Source organism: Panicum virgatum, chromosome 4N, assembly GCF_016808335.1.
Source record: "Panicum virgatum strain AP13 chromosome 4N, P.virgatum_v5, whole genome shotgun sequence".
Lineage (NCBI taxonomy): Eukaryota > Viridiplantae > Streptophyta > Magnoliopsida > Poales > Poaceae > Panicum > Panicum virgatum.
This window is the reverse complement of record NC_053148.1, coordinates 970,825-987,986: the sequence shown is the minus strand read 5'-3', so window position 1 is coordinate 987,986 and position 17,162 is coordinate 970,825. Positions and strand designations below refer to the sequence as shown.

At 48.3% G+C, this 17,162-nt stretch overlaps 1 protein-coding gene across 2 annotated transcripts; it reads right to left on the bottom strand.

Annotated features, from left to right (window-relative positions):
• Positions 1 to 6,218: 6,218 nt before the first annotated feature.
• LOC120669611 lies at positions 6,219 to 15,567 on the bottom strand. 2 transcript variants are annotated; one of them, XM_039949407.1, is made up of 12 exons: positions 15,167 to 15,552; positions 14,951 to 15,029; positions 13,910 to 14,253; positions 13,729 to 13,818; positions 11,858 to 12,111; positions 11,185 to 11,273; positions 9,959 to 10,062; positions 9,636 to 9,741; positions 9,467 to 9,542; positions 9,267 to 9,378; positions 8,217 to 8,748; positions 6,219 to 6,577 (listed from the first exon to the last, which is right to left on the bottom strand). In XM_039949407.1, exons 3-12 carry the CDS (start codon positions 14,124 to 14,126, stop codon positions 6,532 to 6,534), a joined length of 1,626 nt encoding a protein of 541 aa, XP_039805341.1. In that variant the 5' UTR covers positions 14,127 to 14,253; positions 14,951 to 15,029; positions 15,167 to 15,552; the 3' UTR covers positions 6,219 to 6,531. The 2 variants fall into 2 exon arrangements, with proteins under 2 accessions (XP_039805341.1, XP_039805340.1); XM_039949406.1 differs by lacking the exon at positions 6,219 to 6,577 and adding an exon at positions 6,949 to 7,369 and having other exon boundaries at positions 15,167 to 15,567.
• Positions 15,568 to 17,162: the final 1,595 nt, after the last annotated feature.

The window sequence follows — 17,162 nt, the reverse complement described above, 5'->3', positions numbered from 1 at the left end:
GAATCTGCGGATAGCGTGTCTTGGTTTCGGACAACACCTCGCTGATATAGTACACCGGCCGCTGGACGGGCAGAGCCTGACCCTCCTCTTGTCTTTCAACCACGATCACCGCGCTGACCACTTGGGTCGTCGCAGCTACGTACAGATAGAGGGGCTCGCCGTCCGTAGGTGGCGTAAGAATGGGAGCATGAGTGAGCGATGCCTTTAGCCTTTCGAGGGCTTCTTGAGCTTCGGGGGTCCACGTGAAGTGCTCGGTTTTCCTCAAGAGTCGATACAGGGGTAAGCCTTTCTCGCCGAGACGCAAGATGAAACGGCTAAGGGACGCTAGGCATCCCATGACCCTCTGTACCCCCTTCAAGTCTCGGATCGGTCCCATCCGAGTGATGGCCGAGACTTTGTCAGGGTTGGGTTCGATGCCCCGCTGGGAGACAATGAAACCCAAGAGCATGCCTCGAGGCACCCCAAATACGCACTTCTCGGGGTTAAGTTTTACCCCTTTGGCCCGTAGGCAATCGAATGCGATCCTGAGATCGGCAACCAGGTCGTCCGCCTTCCTGGATTTTACAACGATGTCATCGACATATGCCTCTACGCTCCGCCCGAGATGGTCTCCGAAAACGTGGAGCATACACCGTTGATAGGTAGCTCCGGCGTTTCTGAGGCCAAAGGGCATCGTAACGTAGCAGTACATGCCGAAAGGTGTGATAAAAGAAGTCGCGAGCTGGTCGGACTCTTTCATCTTGATTTGGTGGTAACCGGAGTAAGCATCAAGAAAGGATAAGAGCTCACATCCCGCAGTAGTATCTACAATCTGATCAATTCGTCGCAAAGGAAAGGGAACCTTCGGACATGTCTTATTTAGACTAGTGTAGTCCACACACATCCTCCAGTTTCCACTCTTTTTCTTCACTAATACTGGATTAGCTAGCCACTCGGGATGGAATACCTCTTTGATTTATCCGGCCGCCAGAAGTTTCTGCAACTCCTCGTCGATCGCCCGGCGCTTGAGCTCGTCGAAGCGTCTTAGGCGCTGCTTCACCGGTTTGGAGTTGGGTCGGACATCAAGAGAGTGCTCGGCGACCTCCCTCGGTATGCCAGGCATGTCCGAGGGGCTCCACGCAAAGATATCTGCGTTGGCGCGGAGGAAATCGACGAGCACCACTTTCTATTTGTCGTCGAGGGTGGAGCTGATTTGCAACGCCTTGCCGTCGGGGTGGCCCGGGTCGAGAGGCACCTTCTTGATACACTCGGCGGGTTCGAAGCTCCCGGCATGTCGGTGCGTGGAATCCAAGGCCTCGCTTGCCATTTTGTCGAGGGTGGCTGCGAGGGCCTCGTCCTCCGCTTGAGCTCCCGCGCGCTCAACGCACTCGACGTCGCACTCGTAGGCGTGCTCGAACGAAGAGCTGATAGTGATGACGCCCTTCGGACCCGGCATTTTGAGCTTGAGGTAGGTGTAGTTGGGGACAGCCATAAACTTGGCGTAGCAAGGACGACCAAGGATGGCATGATAGGACCCTCGAAATCCCACCACCTCGAAAGTGAGAACCTCCTTGCGGAAGTTGGCTGCTGTGCCGAAGCATACAGGTAGATCGATCTGGCCGAGGGGTTGGACTCGCTTCCCCGGCGCAACACCGTGGAATGGCGACTTGCTGGGGTGAAGCTTGTCAGTCCGATCCCCATGAGCTCCAAGGTAGGGGCGTACATGATGTTGAGGCTGCTGCCTCCGTCCATGGGCACCTTGGAGAAGCGAGTGTTGCCGATGATGGGGTCGACAACGAGCGGATACCGTCCCGGATGCGGGACGTAGTCGGGGTGGTCCTCGCGGCCAAAGGCGATGGTATCCTTCGACCAGTCGAGGTAGGATGGCGTGGTTTTTGTAACGGAAAAGACTTCGCGGCGCTCACGCTTGCGCTGCCGAGAAGTCATATTCGTCGTTGTTCATCCAAAGATGAAGAAGCCGTTCTCCACTGGGGGGAACTCGTCATCTCCACCTTTGTTGCCAACATCCTTCTTCTTGTCCTCATCGCGATGCGCGACGCGGTTGTAGTATTTCTTGAGCATCTCGCACTGCTCGAGGGTATGGTTGACCGGGCCCTTGTGGTAAGGACACGGCTTCTTAAGCATGTCGTCGAACTGGCCACCACCGCCTCGAGGGGGGCCTCGAGGTCCCTTGCGGTCTGGGGCAGCTGCAAAGGCCTCCTCGGAGTCCTCTGCATGTCTCGACCCGCGCTGGCTCGGTGGGACCGGCTTCTTTCCCTTCTTCCCCCGCTTCAGTTTCTTGGCGGGGGCATTGGGCTTGACGTTGCCGCCCTCCGCGGGCGCATCGTCTTTGCGCTTGCTCGATTTGTCGTCGAAGATGGCACCAACCGCTTCCTCGCCGGCGGCGTAGTTGGTGGCAGCGTCGAACAACTCATTGGTGTTAACGGGTCGGCTTCTCGCAAGCTCATGCACCAAGTTCCTGCACGTCGTACCCTCGAGGAAAGCGTTAATGACCTCGACGTGGGTGACGCTGGGGAGCTCGGTGCACTGCTTTTAGAAGCGTCGCACGTAGTCACGCAGGGACTCGCGGGGCTTTTGGCGACACCCTTTGAGGTCCCAAGAGTTCCCAGGGCGAACATATGTGCCCTGGAAATTGCCCACGAAGATGTGGACCAAATCGACCCAGTTGTGGCTCTGATCCGCAGGCAGGTGCTCGAGCCACGTTCGTGTGGCGTCAGCAAGATGGAGAGGAAGGTTGCGGATGATGGCCGCGTCCTCCGTCACGCCGCCTAGCTGGCATGCTAGGCGGTAGTCGTTAAGCCAGACTGCAGGATCAGTCTCGCCCGAGTATTTGACGAGGGTGTTGGGTTGTCGGAAGCGCGGGGGAAAAGGCGCGGTTCGAATCTCCCGGCTGAACACCCGGGTGCCCGGAGGCTCTGGTGACTCACCCCTGTCGTGCTCGGGGTCGAAGCGTCCACCCCGTCGAGGGGTGTACCTCCTGCCGTCGATGACGTTGCGGGCGTCGCCGTCGCCAGCGTGCCCGCGAGTGTCACGGATTCGCTCCCTTACGGGAACTCTCCCGATGCGCTCGTGCACCGAGGGTGTCCTCGCCCCGGGCGCTACGGCTGCTTTGCCCTTCGCCGCTGGGGGTGTGTGCACGGAGACCTCACGGTCCTGGTGCGCAGTCCCATCACACTGCTCCGGGGCCTTCGAGCGCATGCGAGACGCAGAACTCTCGGCCTGCTGCACGGCAGCTTGCTCGATGAGCTCCTGTGCCTCGCGGCGCAGGTTGCGGCCCGAAGGTGTCGATGGCTCGGGCATAGCTTGGAGTAGGTAAGCCGCAGCGACGAGCTTCTCGCCCGCCGTCTTCAGTTCCGGAGATTTGTCGACGTTGTCGTCGGCCAGGATGCGCTCCCGGGCAACACGTCCCGCCGCCTGGGCGTGTGCACCAGGCGCGGCACGCTGCTGCTCGAGTGCGGCGCGTAGCTCCTGGGTTTGTTGATGTTGCTCGTCGAGCTTGGCTTGAAGCTCTTTGAGTTGCGCCAGCTGGGCCTGTCGCGCCACCGAGCTTGACGAGGAAGGCGCTGCAGGCGGGTTCGCTGGTTGCTTTGCCCGCGCGTCCGCCCCGGCTTCCACGTCGTTGCCTGGGGCGTTGTCATTTTGCTCGTCCGCAAGGTCCACCATGAAGCACTCCCGGGAAGGATCGAAATCCCCCTCGCTGGAGTCTTCGGAGCAGGTGAGGCAGTAGGCCGTCGCTAGCTGGAACGCGCGGAGAGCGTCGGGGTCGCAGGCCCCGGAGTAGTCCTCGGCCTCCTCGGCTACGAAGTTGGTCATGAAGAAGTCGATGTCGTCGGCGATCGAGCTCGCCGTCTCGGGGTAGGATTCGTCAGGAGATGACGCGATGGGGCTGGGAATCGACCGAAGATGATAACCCGGCAGATCCCCACGCTCGATGAAGTCAGCGACGGTTGACGAGGCGTGGGCGGCAGCGTTGCGCATCCCGAAGGGGAAGGGCGACGCCGAAGTCGAGTCCCCCCTGGGAGGCACTAGTGTTGCCGCAGGCGATGGTGCCGGCGCAGATGACGCCGAGGCACGCGATGGCGAAACGGTTGCCCCATTGGTCGTGATGCTGAGTTGCGACACGCCAGCCTCGACCCACGTGGGGGAGCTGTGGCGTGCCGCACGACGCCGCTCCGCGCGTGCTTGTCGCGAACGCTGACCCGAGCGCCTGTTGCGCCGGGCTGGCGAAGTCGAAGTGATGAGGTTGCGTTCGGAGGAGAGGAGCTGCATGAGGTAACCGTTGCCGGTTGTCCTGAACTCGAGTCTCCCGAACGAGATCGCGTGTCCCGCTGGAAACGGATCCGAAACACCCATAGGGTATGGGTTCGATCTGCTCGCCATTCCTGGAGATCAAGTGGGAAAAAGAGAGAAAAAGTCACGCAGCTCCCCTACCTGGCGCGCCAACTGTCGGCATTCCGACCCGTGGGGCCTGAATCCCAACTAGTAAATGCTGCGTGTTTCCTCGTCCCAGATGATGATGCAAGAGGCAATCACAGTAACGCACGGTTTTATCCTGGTTCCGGCCGCGGGGCCGTACGTCCAGCAAAGGGGGTGTGCGAGGGCACTGTATTATCTTGCACCCGAAGTGCTCGTAGTAGGGGATACAAGCGAGGCGAGAGAGGGAGAGAAGCTCCCAAGTCTCTGCTAGAGGTGGAGTTGGTTGAGATGAGTGCTCAGTCGTGCTGAGAGTCCTCTGAGGGGGAGTTCAGAGAGCTTACTTCCAACCCTTGATTGGAGAGAGTCGATCAGCCCCTCCAAAAGGAAGCCCACCCTCTTCTTTTATAGTTGTAAGGAGGGGCGGCGTACATGAGTGTAGGGGCGCGGAAGTCGTCGTTTTCCCCTGAATCGCGGGTACAGTGGTCAAGCACTGTAGGAAGTGTACTGTGGGAAGGCGACGCACGTCGCCGTCATCCTGGGCTCCGTCCTTGGTCTCGTGGAGATGGCGGCGGCCGTCCTGCAGAGTCCCAGCGGTAGTATTGGCGTGGGACGGTCCCGGACCCCCTGGTCGGGGTGCGAGCGTGCGCACTAGAAGGTCCGGGGGCGCGTGGAAGTCCCGGACCCCACAAGAGGGAGGTCCGGGACCGTCCGCGCATGCGGAGTGCCCCTCCCGGAAGGGCACGTGACATCGCCAGACCCCTTCCCCAGGGGGAGGTGTGTTCGGATGGTTGATGTCGGCGTGACAGTAACAGGGGCGGCGCCAACTTGTCTTGTACCGCGTTGAATGCTCCACAGTGCTGCTATAGCGGCTGGGGTGGCAGAGCGGTGACCGGGGTCAGTGGACGGGACGCCGGTCACATCCACTGCGGGAGTGGCAGTCTGACGCCGCCCGTCCTTTGAGCCGTGGCGGAGTAGCTGGCCTTTAATGCCTTTGTACGGCGGTCGGTTGGGCGACGGGGCCACTTGTCCCTTGTGCCGAGAGATGGCCTCGAGCGAGGCGGAGATTGGCCACCCGCTCGAGGGCAGGTCCGCTGTCCTCGAGCGAGGCGGAAATGCGATTGCGCGGTCGAGGGTCCGAGGGGAGCCCTCGAGCGAGGCGGAGATGAGTGACCCGCCCGAGGGTAGATTCGCTACCCTCGAGCGGGGCGGAGATTGTTCGGTGGGCCTGAGAGGGGTGCGAATGGGCCACATGCTGGGCTTCTTTGGGTCCTTTCCTCTCTTCCAGATTTGGAAGGAGGCCGGGGGCCTTTGTGGGCCCAATTGCCTTAACATGTGTTTGTGTTTTCGAAAGTGGTTTTAGTACTCCAATTAGGGTGTCCCTAATTGTGGCATCCGACAACATCCTTTTGATTGAGTGAGTTTCTAAGCTGAATCTGACATGCCGCTAATTGCTTGCGCCAACAGCACCGCAGCTGTCGATGGAGGCCCGGATGGATTCATGGTCCCCTTGCTTAGACAGTAAATATCACTGTTCACGAGTTACATATTTTAGAATCACGCATACCCTGTTGCTTAGACAGTTAATATCACTGCTCATGGGTTATGTATTTCAGAATCGTACATACTGTCTGTTTACTGATTTCACCTAAACAGTTTTGGTTTCTGTCTCCTGTCTCTTTATGGAGTCCATGAATGCTCTTCTGTTTGAGTGTTTTCAATTGGTGGTCGTAGAGCTATGATAATTGTTCTTTTTCACTCAATTTACGCAATTTCATTAGCAATGAATATTAGAGCTATTCTACTGAAAGCAGCATTTAGGCTCTAGGATAACATATTCATGTCCAACCAGTCAGAGTCAGCCACCACTGTTTCAACTCCTGCATTTCTTGGCGAAAGCAGCATTTAGATTCTAGAATAACACATCTCCTATCCAACCAGCCAGCCAACACTGTTTGAATAAGAATGCTCTGTTTCTTTGACATGAGTTTTTTTTTTAAGATCAAGGATCTTCAATTGAATGTTCATTTGCTTCCGGTGGCCTTATGGTAGCTTTCTAAAACTTGTGTCTGCATTTGGTCCTCTATTGCTACTTGCCACTGGTCCACATTAGGGGTATTAGATGCTACTTGCTTCACTGGGATAAATGAGTGACCCCCGTGATCTGCATGGTATATCAAAAGAGAAACCAGAGATGAAAAAAGGAGTGAAGAACCAGAGTTATACATGAAAAAACCAGAGCTAAAAAAAAGACTGAAAAAACAGAGTTATACAGCAAAAACACACGTAATAAACACTGGCAACTGAATCCAAGGTACAAACACGACTTCACTAGAAGATCCCATCCAATGCAATGGCAATCTTTGTTTCAATACGGATGTAAGCTAAGTATTTCCACCCGATATGAACAATCACGGCTTCGTTTGCAGGTAGCCGCGATCAAGCAGGCAACGCGACTTTAGCAACGTGTGGTGGCAAGATAAGCCGTCGCCGACATGAAGAATTGTAGCCCGAAATGTTTAAGTCGGAACAGAGTGGGACCAAGGTATGCACACAATGCAACATTGAATTCATGATCCAACTGAGACTTGAGAAAGCATCACCACAACATCAAGGCAACAAAATATCTACATTTGCCAGCGGAAAGATAAAAAGAACCAGGTCCACACGAAACTCAGTGCCCTCGAATTACAGAAGTCAGTAGGAAGCACCAATGGAAAATGAGGATTTCGGAGAACAAGAGTCGTCAACCATTCAGCACCACTGATAATCATTCAGATCAGACAGCAGATGCGCTGAAACCAAAGAGCTCCAAAAATTTTGAGCAGGTCTTAAACGATGCAATGCCTAGTTAGCTTGCAGGGGTGAATCTACTGGGACTCGCCATCTTCGTACAGCTTTTTTGAGTGTCTCAGCTTGTTCATGAACTTTTGCTCCTTCCTCCTCTACCCAAGTCCTGACACAATCAGTATCAGTTTCCTTTTACCACAAGAGAACCAAGAGTGCCAGTTATGTTAGTTTGAACTTAAATGCTCCATGCTACCAAGGCTAAATAAATGTTATATAGTTGGTACACATAAGTGAGACCACATATTAGATAAAATCAATGGCACTGAAGGTCACTGATCATGTTGAGCAATCCTTCAAGAATACTGGTGTTGGTGCTAGGGGTATTATTTTCCGCATTGAAAGTGCATCATGCAACCCTTATATCCTTTAGTATCACATGTAGATGAATGGATTCAGCTGCATAAAGTTAGGCATGTTTGATTAACTTTTACCATCTGAATTGGACTTAATTTTGATATTGAAATATGTACCAAAGGTTTGTATTCTATTTCAAGTTTTCGAAAACTGAATTTAGAATACCTGAAATCGTGAAAACAAATTGTCAAGTTATGAATTATAAATACCAGGATTCAAATTGTAGGCTTCAAATACTAAAGTACATATCCAAATAGCATATCTATAGTTTTCGTTTCAGATTTTGCATACCTGCTTATCTATTATTGAATTTTGAATTAAAATTAGAATCCTAAGAATAAGAATTGGGGAATTTCTAAAAATCACAGATACATTCATTGGCAGTATAACCATTGATCAGGCAAATAAGCTATAAGCTTGGCTTTTCCAACCTAATGGCATCTCAACGCAGCAATAAAAAGCTGATTCTAAGGAAGTCGCAAGTTCGCAACCCAGTCAAGCATGTTTCCCGAGTGTTTGAAACATATAAGCACATCACAAGTGTAAATATGCTGAAACATGTGATAATCAAAAAAGGACAGGTCGTATAGAAGACAAACCTTAGCATTGTAAGGGCTTCCTTTTCAGCTTCAAAGTGTGATTTAGCTTCATTGACAGCTTGATGCTTGCTGGTTACATCTGACAATAGGTTTTCCAAATTCTGCTGATCAGCCATGACCTTTGCATTCTCGGTTGCCAGTGTATCATACATGCCATCAATTTCTGACCTTAGATTTATGAGTTCCTGATTCTGGCACTCTAAAGCTGCTTTTTCTTTCAACAAGTCTTCTACTTCTCTTTCTCTGCCTGTTTTCTCAATTGCAAGCTCATGCAACACATGTTGAAGATCCTTGTCAACTTCGAAAGCTCGTTGTTGCTCCTTTTTCATCTTCTCCTCCCATTGTTGTTGTATATCTCCTTTACTAATTAATTCTTCCATTATTTCAGCTATGGCAGAAAGATGGGCTTGGTTTTCTGCTTCTAATCTGTTTAACTCATCCCGAATTGCCTCCTCCATTCTACCACTGGTCAGTGCAGCAGCTGCTTGTGCTTTTGTTACAGGTTTGAGTGGTTGAAGGCGTCTTGTATTTCCTATTATATCCCATGATCGTAAAGGAAATTAGTAGAGCACACTGAAACAGGGAATAGCTGATCTTCCCAAATATCAATTGATGTAGATTGTAAATCAGAGTCATAAGTTGACAGAAGTACAGAACACAGTATGAGCAACAAATCTAGTAATAGGAAAGTTCATATACATGTCCAAAAACACCTAAACATAGACGGAAAACCTAATGCGATATAAAATGGTAAATATTAAAAAAGGTTCTCAGTACTACAATTCAATCAGTTAGCGAGATGAAATGTAATGTTTAAGGAAATAACACGAACAGAGAAGCTTATATTTCCATTCCACATGTGAACAAATTGAAACATAACTCAAAATCACCACCAACAGATGCCAAAACAAGTTGTTCCCAATCACCATTGTGATCAATCAAAATGCAAAAAATGGTCTTTGGCAAGTAAGTTGCAGAAAACCACTCCTAAACAAACTAAAGGTCTTGCAAGCCACTGAAGAGACCATAAAGAATATTAACAGAACATACCGAAAACTTTGCTGATGATGTTGTTCTCACCAGCCATCAGCTCTATGAGCATGGATGGAGACACATCTGGGCAATCAGGAATATGCAAAATGCGAACATTTTGATTCAGCATCTGGACAGTAACCAGAGTCAGGATTCACCAAAAAAAAACATCTAACTGAAACTGCAGCACAAAAATAACAAGATAAACATACGTGTACCTTTTGGTCTATTTCCAATGCACGTGGATGTTCCACAAGCAATTTCCAGTTAACAAGATCAAAACGAGAGAGATAACTACAACCACAACAACAAACATAGAAATGAGAATAACATTACAACCATAAGAAAACAGTGAAAACCATCATTTTACATATGTTAGGCTTCTACCTCTCAGGTAGGAATAAAGAATTTCCCTGACAACTAGGAAAACCACCTGTCGAAGTTTCCAAGGAGTTTGATATCTTACTCGGTACAATACCAGATTCTCCTAAAGCTTTCCATCAGCGATGCAGAAAAATAGATTTTTACAGTGTCAGTGCTGAACTCCAATGGAGGCTAGTGCTAAGGGAAAAGAAATACATAAGTTCGTAAAAGCGACGCTACATGTTAAACTGGCAAATGCAGTGTGGAATGACTAAATAGTGAAGCTTGTTCCTAGGACAAAAATAATTTTCTTGACATTATGCCATACAATAAACAGTAGCACTTACATTGGATATACAAGAAATCAGGGTCATCAACATTTACATCATCAAAGGCACTTTGGATTGAGCCAGAAGTTAATTTATTAGGAACAATTCTTTGCATCCTTGTCCTACAAATTGCAAAAATGTATCATCAAGAAGCTAATAATCAAATGCCATGCAGGTTTATAGATTTTTTTTAATACTGTCTTGCCCAATGTTATACAATCGTCCGACTAATCGCGATTAGTCACGATTAGTCGACCTTATCGCTCTGCTGGCTTCGATAAGTGGAGCGACTAGCTTTTGTCGATCAGATGTCTGATCGTCCAACTAATCGTCGCCTAATCGAGATTAGTCGTCCGACTTGCTGCTTGGTCGATCAGGTTGCCGGCCAAAAGATGTCCAGCCCGCCGCCTATACTGGGCTCAATTTGGCCCATTAGGGTTAACTATATAGAAGCCACTTCTGTGCACCACGCAGGCACAAACCTCCGCTCGACTGCTCGAGTCGAGCCGCTTGCGTCACGCCGCCGCCGTCACCTGCGTCATGCCGCCGCCGCCACTCGCATCACGCCGCCGCCCGACCGCCTGTGTCACGCCGCCCGGGTCACGCGGCCGCCAGCTCGCATCACGCCGTCGCCTGACCGCCTGCGTCACGTCGCCTGGCTGCCGCTCGGCGGCGTGGCGGCGTCTGAAGATGAGCTCCTCCTCCGATGGTAAGTTTTCTTGCTCTGCTCTGCTCTTGGCTCATTGCTCTTGCTATGCTCTTGGCTCATTGCTCTTGCTCTGCTTGGCTCATTGCTCTGCAGATTTCGATGCACAGCGGCAAAGACAGGTGTAATGTTTGGTTCTTTTAAAATTTTGAATTACTTGCTCACTTGCTGTAATGCTGTTACACATTTAATTTCAGCTACTGACTTCAGTTTTTCTCTTTGTAATTACAGTTTCAGCAGCAGAACAGCAAGGATATGGAGTGTGGGACAAGAATATGGAGTTCTGGACAGTTCAAACATCAAATCTCACAAGTAAGTGTCACCAAACTGACTATCATTGTGGTGTTCCTGATTGCTATATAGTATATAAGTATATATACATGTACATATATGTCCTGGAATATATAGGACGACTATAGCGACGACTAGGGTCGACTAATCGACCTAATCGACGGCTAGTCGCGACTAGTCGCCTTATCGGTGCCATGGCGACTAGATTCGATGAGACGACTGTATAACATTGGTCTTGCCTCATTACCTCTCAAACTTTGAGTACAACTTAACGAACCATCTTGCAAATTCCCTCCGAGTACAAAAATCACTGGGGCTAACATCTTTCTCAATTATCTGTGAAGGCACAGTATATGAGCTAAACATAATTAGAACAACTTAACTAACGAAAAGGTCTTCTAGAAGAAAATTGTATAATAAGTCAACAGGCAGAACTTACATCATGAACTTACATCATACGTAACATACAGGAAACAGCACAACCAATGAAACAAGCATATATAGTAATAAGCATATACCACTTCTAAGATATTTAAACACCCATGCATTGTGTGTCCAAACAACTTTTAAGCAATTATGTTAGTTGACTTTTATGCAATCACGAGTGAGAAATTCCACACAAATGGTCTAAGAAACTGAATGGTCATACAAAAAAAAGGATGAATGGTTAGAAGTAGAAAATCCAAGGACACAGGGAAGAAATATTTTCCACATCAAACATAATATCAATTCAAAAGATAACAAAAAGACAGTTTCCACAGTAGTGACTGGTAAGCTTTTAAGAAATATAAAATGTAAGAGAGTAGCGGCTTATGAGCAAAACAAGTCATATTGAAATGCTTCCAAATATAGAATACCACTTAAGGTTGAGATCTACAAAGCTAAATCATGGTTGGCCATAACTCAAAATTTTTAAGTACCTGTAGCTTCTTCAATATAGAGAAAGCCTCCTCATGTACAGGATCTATAGGAGCTGTAAATAAAAAATGGCTGCGAACAGATGTATTATTTGGCATTGAATCATCAATAACTGCTTCAGCCTTCTCATCTGGTGTTGTGCTGAAAACTCCATCAGGTTCTCTGTCACTTGTATCCTCATTGGGTGTCTCTGCTGACTCTGGTGACAATTTCTCTTGAACATAATGCAATGGAGCAACTACGAGTTGCTGTAAACCTGAAAATCAGCATGATCCCACCATTCATTTTGTTCTTTTTACACAAAAGTTGGCAATTGTGTTTCCAAATAGAACTCAACATCTTCGACACAGAAACAGAGCATTCTAAAACTGTAAATTCACAAGAAAGAAAAAAACTACCACCATAATCAGATGGCAACAATCTAATTTAGCATAAACTGAATCTACAAAAAGAAAAACAGTTTTTATCAAGCGAGTGCATTATGTTAGATTTATCAACACAGATTTCATGTTCGTTATTTGTTTCAGATCGCAGTTAGTGAACATTGTTCAACCAAAGCTGGCATTCAAAACTCTGTCAAAAATGGCTATCCATTTCAATTTCACATAGCTAAACCAGTTTTTGGTAGTCCAATTTTACCCATGATTTCCTAACAAAGTGTTTAGGTTGTCACCCAAATTAAGTTTTGATAGATTTTGAGATCCAAACAGCCCCTAAAAGAACTAAAAGGAGAACCAGACCATCATTACATTACGAACAACAATAAAGCCAAAGAGAGTAGCATGTATGAGTAGCTAAAACAAATTTGAGTAATTTTTCAATGCTTTTTTGTTATGGCCAGGAATATGCATGTATCTGCAGAATGGGCCAGCAGTCCTCCGCTGTGCCTACATGAAACCAAAAGGCCTTGCGGCCACCAGCAAGGTGGAAATCTGCACAAACTGTTTTCAGTTTGTTACCTCTAGTTCCCGCCAATCTAACCTCTATTAGTTGCTATCTGCTAGGGGACCCTCATGAATATCTAACGTGATGGCCATTGACATTAAGCAATGAACAAAAAATCAATGCAGCCTCTCATCTCATCTCATCATCTTCATCTATATAGTATATTGTCTTATACAAGTCATCACCTTCAGACTATTTTCCCAGCTGAGTTTGCCAACATAATGATCTAACGGCAGTTACAGTATTTGTGTTTTATATCCTATTGATATTTTTCCCATTTGGGAGCCATGAACAGCACCACTAACACCTATATGCACATCCTACATTTCTTAACACGCACACTGAAATCTGCGGAGTCCTGAATCAACCTAGTTGAGAATTTCAGAGAAGGAATGGGCGTTTGAATGTAATTCACACAAGTGTGCTTAAATAAACCAGATACGCTGATGACCAAAGTTGTCCTAGGAATATGAACCCTGGTGGATAGTCTTATAATATAATTTACATGAGTCTGTTCACATATCCTCTTGATAATTGGAATCAGCTGCTGCGGATGTTTCTTACTCTGTCATAGATGTATCCCACTACAAAATCTAACTAGTGATTCCCTTACACACTTGTAAACATATTTTTCAGTACAAGGATTCAGCAGGAAGAGGATTATACCATGAGAGATGTACAGAGCTCAAGCTGCTTCAGATATAGAACATGGATTCTGGCATTGCAAGAGGGTTGGGTAATATCAAATGTCATCAGTTCCGGTACTTAGTTAGACAAACAACACAATGCAAGCAAAAGTATTGCATACTTCAGAAAATCTAGAGATGAAGCATATGAGCAAGAGCAACAACATTAAGCTGAAATTTCAGGATCACATGGACGCAAATAAGGGAATCAGCAGTGGAGGCCACGAATGGTATCAACTCACAGTTCCTGGATGACGGGGACTGCCACGCCAGCCCGGCCAAGGCGATCGCCGCAGAAGCTCCCAGCCCGACAGGGACAGCTATCCCAAACCCTACAAATCCACAACAATCCCCGCGGTTAGAACAGAAGATCCGCTCGAAGGAGGAATACTTCACCATCTGCTTGTCCAGAAACTAGTTTACCAGTCTTTCTCTGCCCCTGTCCCACTGGCTTCTCGTGCTCGGGGACCCACCAACCGCTGACACCATCACTGGATTCGCCGGCAGCAGGAGCCCAGCTGGTGCCAACAGCAGCTACTTTGGCAGACCCGCTGCGGCGGAGGCGAGGAAGGAGCTGGGGGAGGGGAGGAGTTTCGAGCCGCGGTGGGGAGAGGCGGAGTATGTAGGGGGCAATGGCCATGGTAGGGAGGAATTGAGGCTCCTAGGGCTTTGGGAGTCGCGGTTTTGGGCACCTCAAGTTCTTTTTTGAGGCTACTAGCCTGCTAGCCTCATCAAGCATTCAGACATGACCCACTTGCTCGGGCATCCTGCAATTACAAAAAACAATAATCTCAATTAGTTACATAATATGAAAGAAAGTTCTCATGTGTCATGAACTGAACTAAAACTCAAGTAAAGGCATTCCAGTGAATTTCAGATGGTGTTGTATATCTTTGCACATTGACCTGTGCTTTTCAGGATATGGCTGCTCATTCTACCTCTGACTTTGGCAGAACTGAATATTAGCTATGGCTAAGTACAGGCAAGCTGGGCCAAAGCACCAGGGCCTTGGAGCAATGGGCACCCCGCCAGCCATGGCCAAACACCCAAACTGAGGCCTTCGCTCCTGCCCCAGACGGTAATCACAGCGGTGCGATACTGAGGGGCAGTAGCAGTGCAGTGGAGAATCCATCCATCTCCGAGTGGATCTAGCTGCCAATGCGTAGCTCCCAACACCACGGTAGTCCTCCACTCCGACCAACGTGCCATGCAGGGGCAGAGCCTAGGATTTTGGATGTGGGTATTCGAAGTTTCAACAGGTGTAAAAGATTTTTTTTTGACAGCCTAAAGTATAGATTGATATAACATAATTACGCACCGACAACATAAATTGTTCAGAACTTGAAATTGTTCAACTTATAGATAATAGTTGTACTAAATGATCAACATATCAAAGTGGGAACATCTGAATTAAAATGAGGATAAAATCATAAAACAGAAAACGATATTGATAAGGATGCTTACAAATTACAAGGCAACTTTCCAAGAAAGATCTCAAATCAGTAGTGGCACTGCCACTCTTCCTCCTCCTTATGGTTGAGTCCTGCAAAATTACAATCACTCAAGTTTCAAAATATTTTTCTCACTGCATCTCTGTGATTTTTTTTTCCACAAATTTCGTACTAAATTGCAATGACAGCTTTCACAAAATATGGACAAATTTCTTAGTCCTCAGCTCACCTTGATGGTTAAGGTCTCGGTTGTCCCTTGCGCTCAGGGCGCTCGCCGCTGGTCGCTGGCACCTGGAGGAGCGATGGAGCCGCGCCTGCGAGCTGCGAGCTGCGGGCTGCGGCCTGCCGCCCGGCGCTGCTCAGGTCTGGCTGCCTGGCCGCCGTCCGCCCGCAGCGGGTGGCGCGGTCGTGCCTCGTGCTGAGCGGGCCCTCGCCGCCGGCCTCGCACTCACGCCGCAGCCCGCTGGTGGCCTAGCCGCGCCGCCGCCTAGGCCTAGCGTTTGGATTGGGGAGGGGCAGGGCAGGCTCCTATGCATCGCATCTTCTCTTCCGTGCGATAGGAATCGCCGGAAACGCACAGCCCGTCGCGGCCCATCCACCAAAATCCGACCGAATGCCAAGCACTGCATCACGCACCAGGACAAGACCACCGCCAATGTGTGGTCCACTGCTACTTCCTTTTCTTTTTTTTTTGTCATTTTTTGCGATGTTTTATTTGTTTGCGCTAGAAAGTAGCGCAAAATTTGACCATTAATTACATGTATTAAATGAAAGTAGTTAGCAAAACTAATTTCATAATCACTGCCCTACTTCGCGAGACGAATCTAATGAGGCATTTGACCGCACGATTAAATGATGGTTATTGTAGCATTACTATAGCCAATCCGTGGATTGATTATCGTCATTAGATTCGTCGCGCAAAGTTGTACCCATATGTGAAAAGATTTTACAAATAAACTTCGTTTAGTACTTCATACATGCAAGATTTTTTTTTATAGCGCGAGTAGCGCAAGCAAAACAAGCAGGGCTTTAATCCTAATATAGCCAACGTTTCTATTCAAACTTAGTTCAATAATCCTAATGAACTAGTTGAACATCTCATCTTATATGAAAATGCTGAAGCATGCATCTAATTTGTTGAATATATAAATTCAAAATGTCGAAGCAATACATTTGAAATGTTGATCTTTCAAAAAACATTAAAAACGTCCATATTGGATTTTGTTGCGTTGTATAAATTCGAAATTGCATCATGTTCAAACGGCATCGAAAACACATTTACAGTTTGAAGAAAAAATGAAGCCCAAGTTTCAAATCCAAAGAAATCCCATCCAACCAATCATCCACCGAAGCCAACCTTATGCTGACTGTTCACTCCACAAATACTGCACGGTGAACCAGCGCTCTCTCTCCCGTTTTAATCTCGTCCGTTTATGTTCTTCTACCCACAGATTTCAAACAGTAAGGTGGAGAAGAAAAAAAAACTTCCAAAATATATATATAGGAGCGTGGAGGGAGAGGACGCCGGGCACTCAGGCCGTCGGGTGGGCCAAGACCAAGAGGCCTGTCGACCGGCGCCGATGGGCCTGTGTGGGCTGTCGGGTGGGGGATGGAGGGAGATGGGCTACTTTCTTTGGGCCGAAGGAGAGATCGGGAGTTTGAGAGCCTGTTATGTATGGGATATATACTACATGGCAACTAACCCGGCCTGTGTACATTGCAGCAACTCGTCATTATTATCTGTCACCAACTGATGATCTGCCGGCTGCCGGAAGCTCTACCAATAACACAACGGCGGCATCAGATGAGGGCAGCAAGCAGGCCTGCGACCTGGTGTTCTGCACAGGACCACCTGCGACCTCGTACATGGCGGCGGCTCCGTCGACTGCTTCTACTGCGAGCCCCTTCATCCGAACGCCCCGTGCTTTCGCACCAAGGCCGCGTGCCTAGCCAAGTGTCCCTTGTGCAACAACTCATCTCCAAGCCCAAGCCATGCGTAGCCCATACAGACCAAATAATCAATGTACCGGGAGATGCCTTGACTTGGCACACTGGACAAAGATTATTCATGTGTGTGCTGTGTGTTTTTCTTCGAATAATATATTAATTTCATTCTTTGCTTCTAGTTTCATTGCTATTTTCGCGTTTCTCTCAAGATTACTTTCATTCACTACTAGATAAGCAGCTATTTGAACAGTTTGGGTTCTTCTGCTCAATTTTAGAAT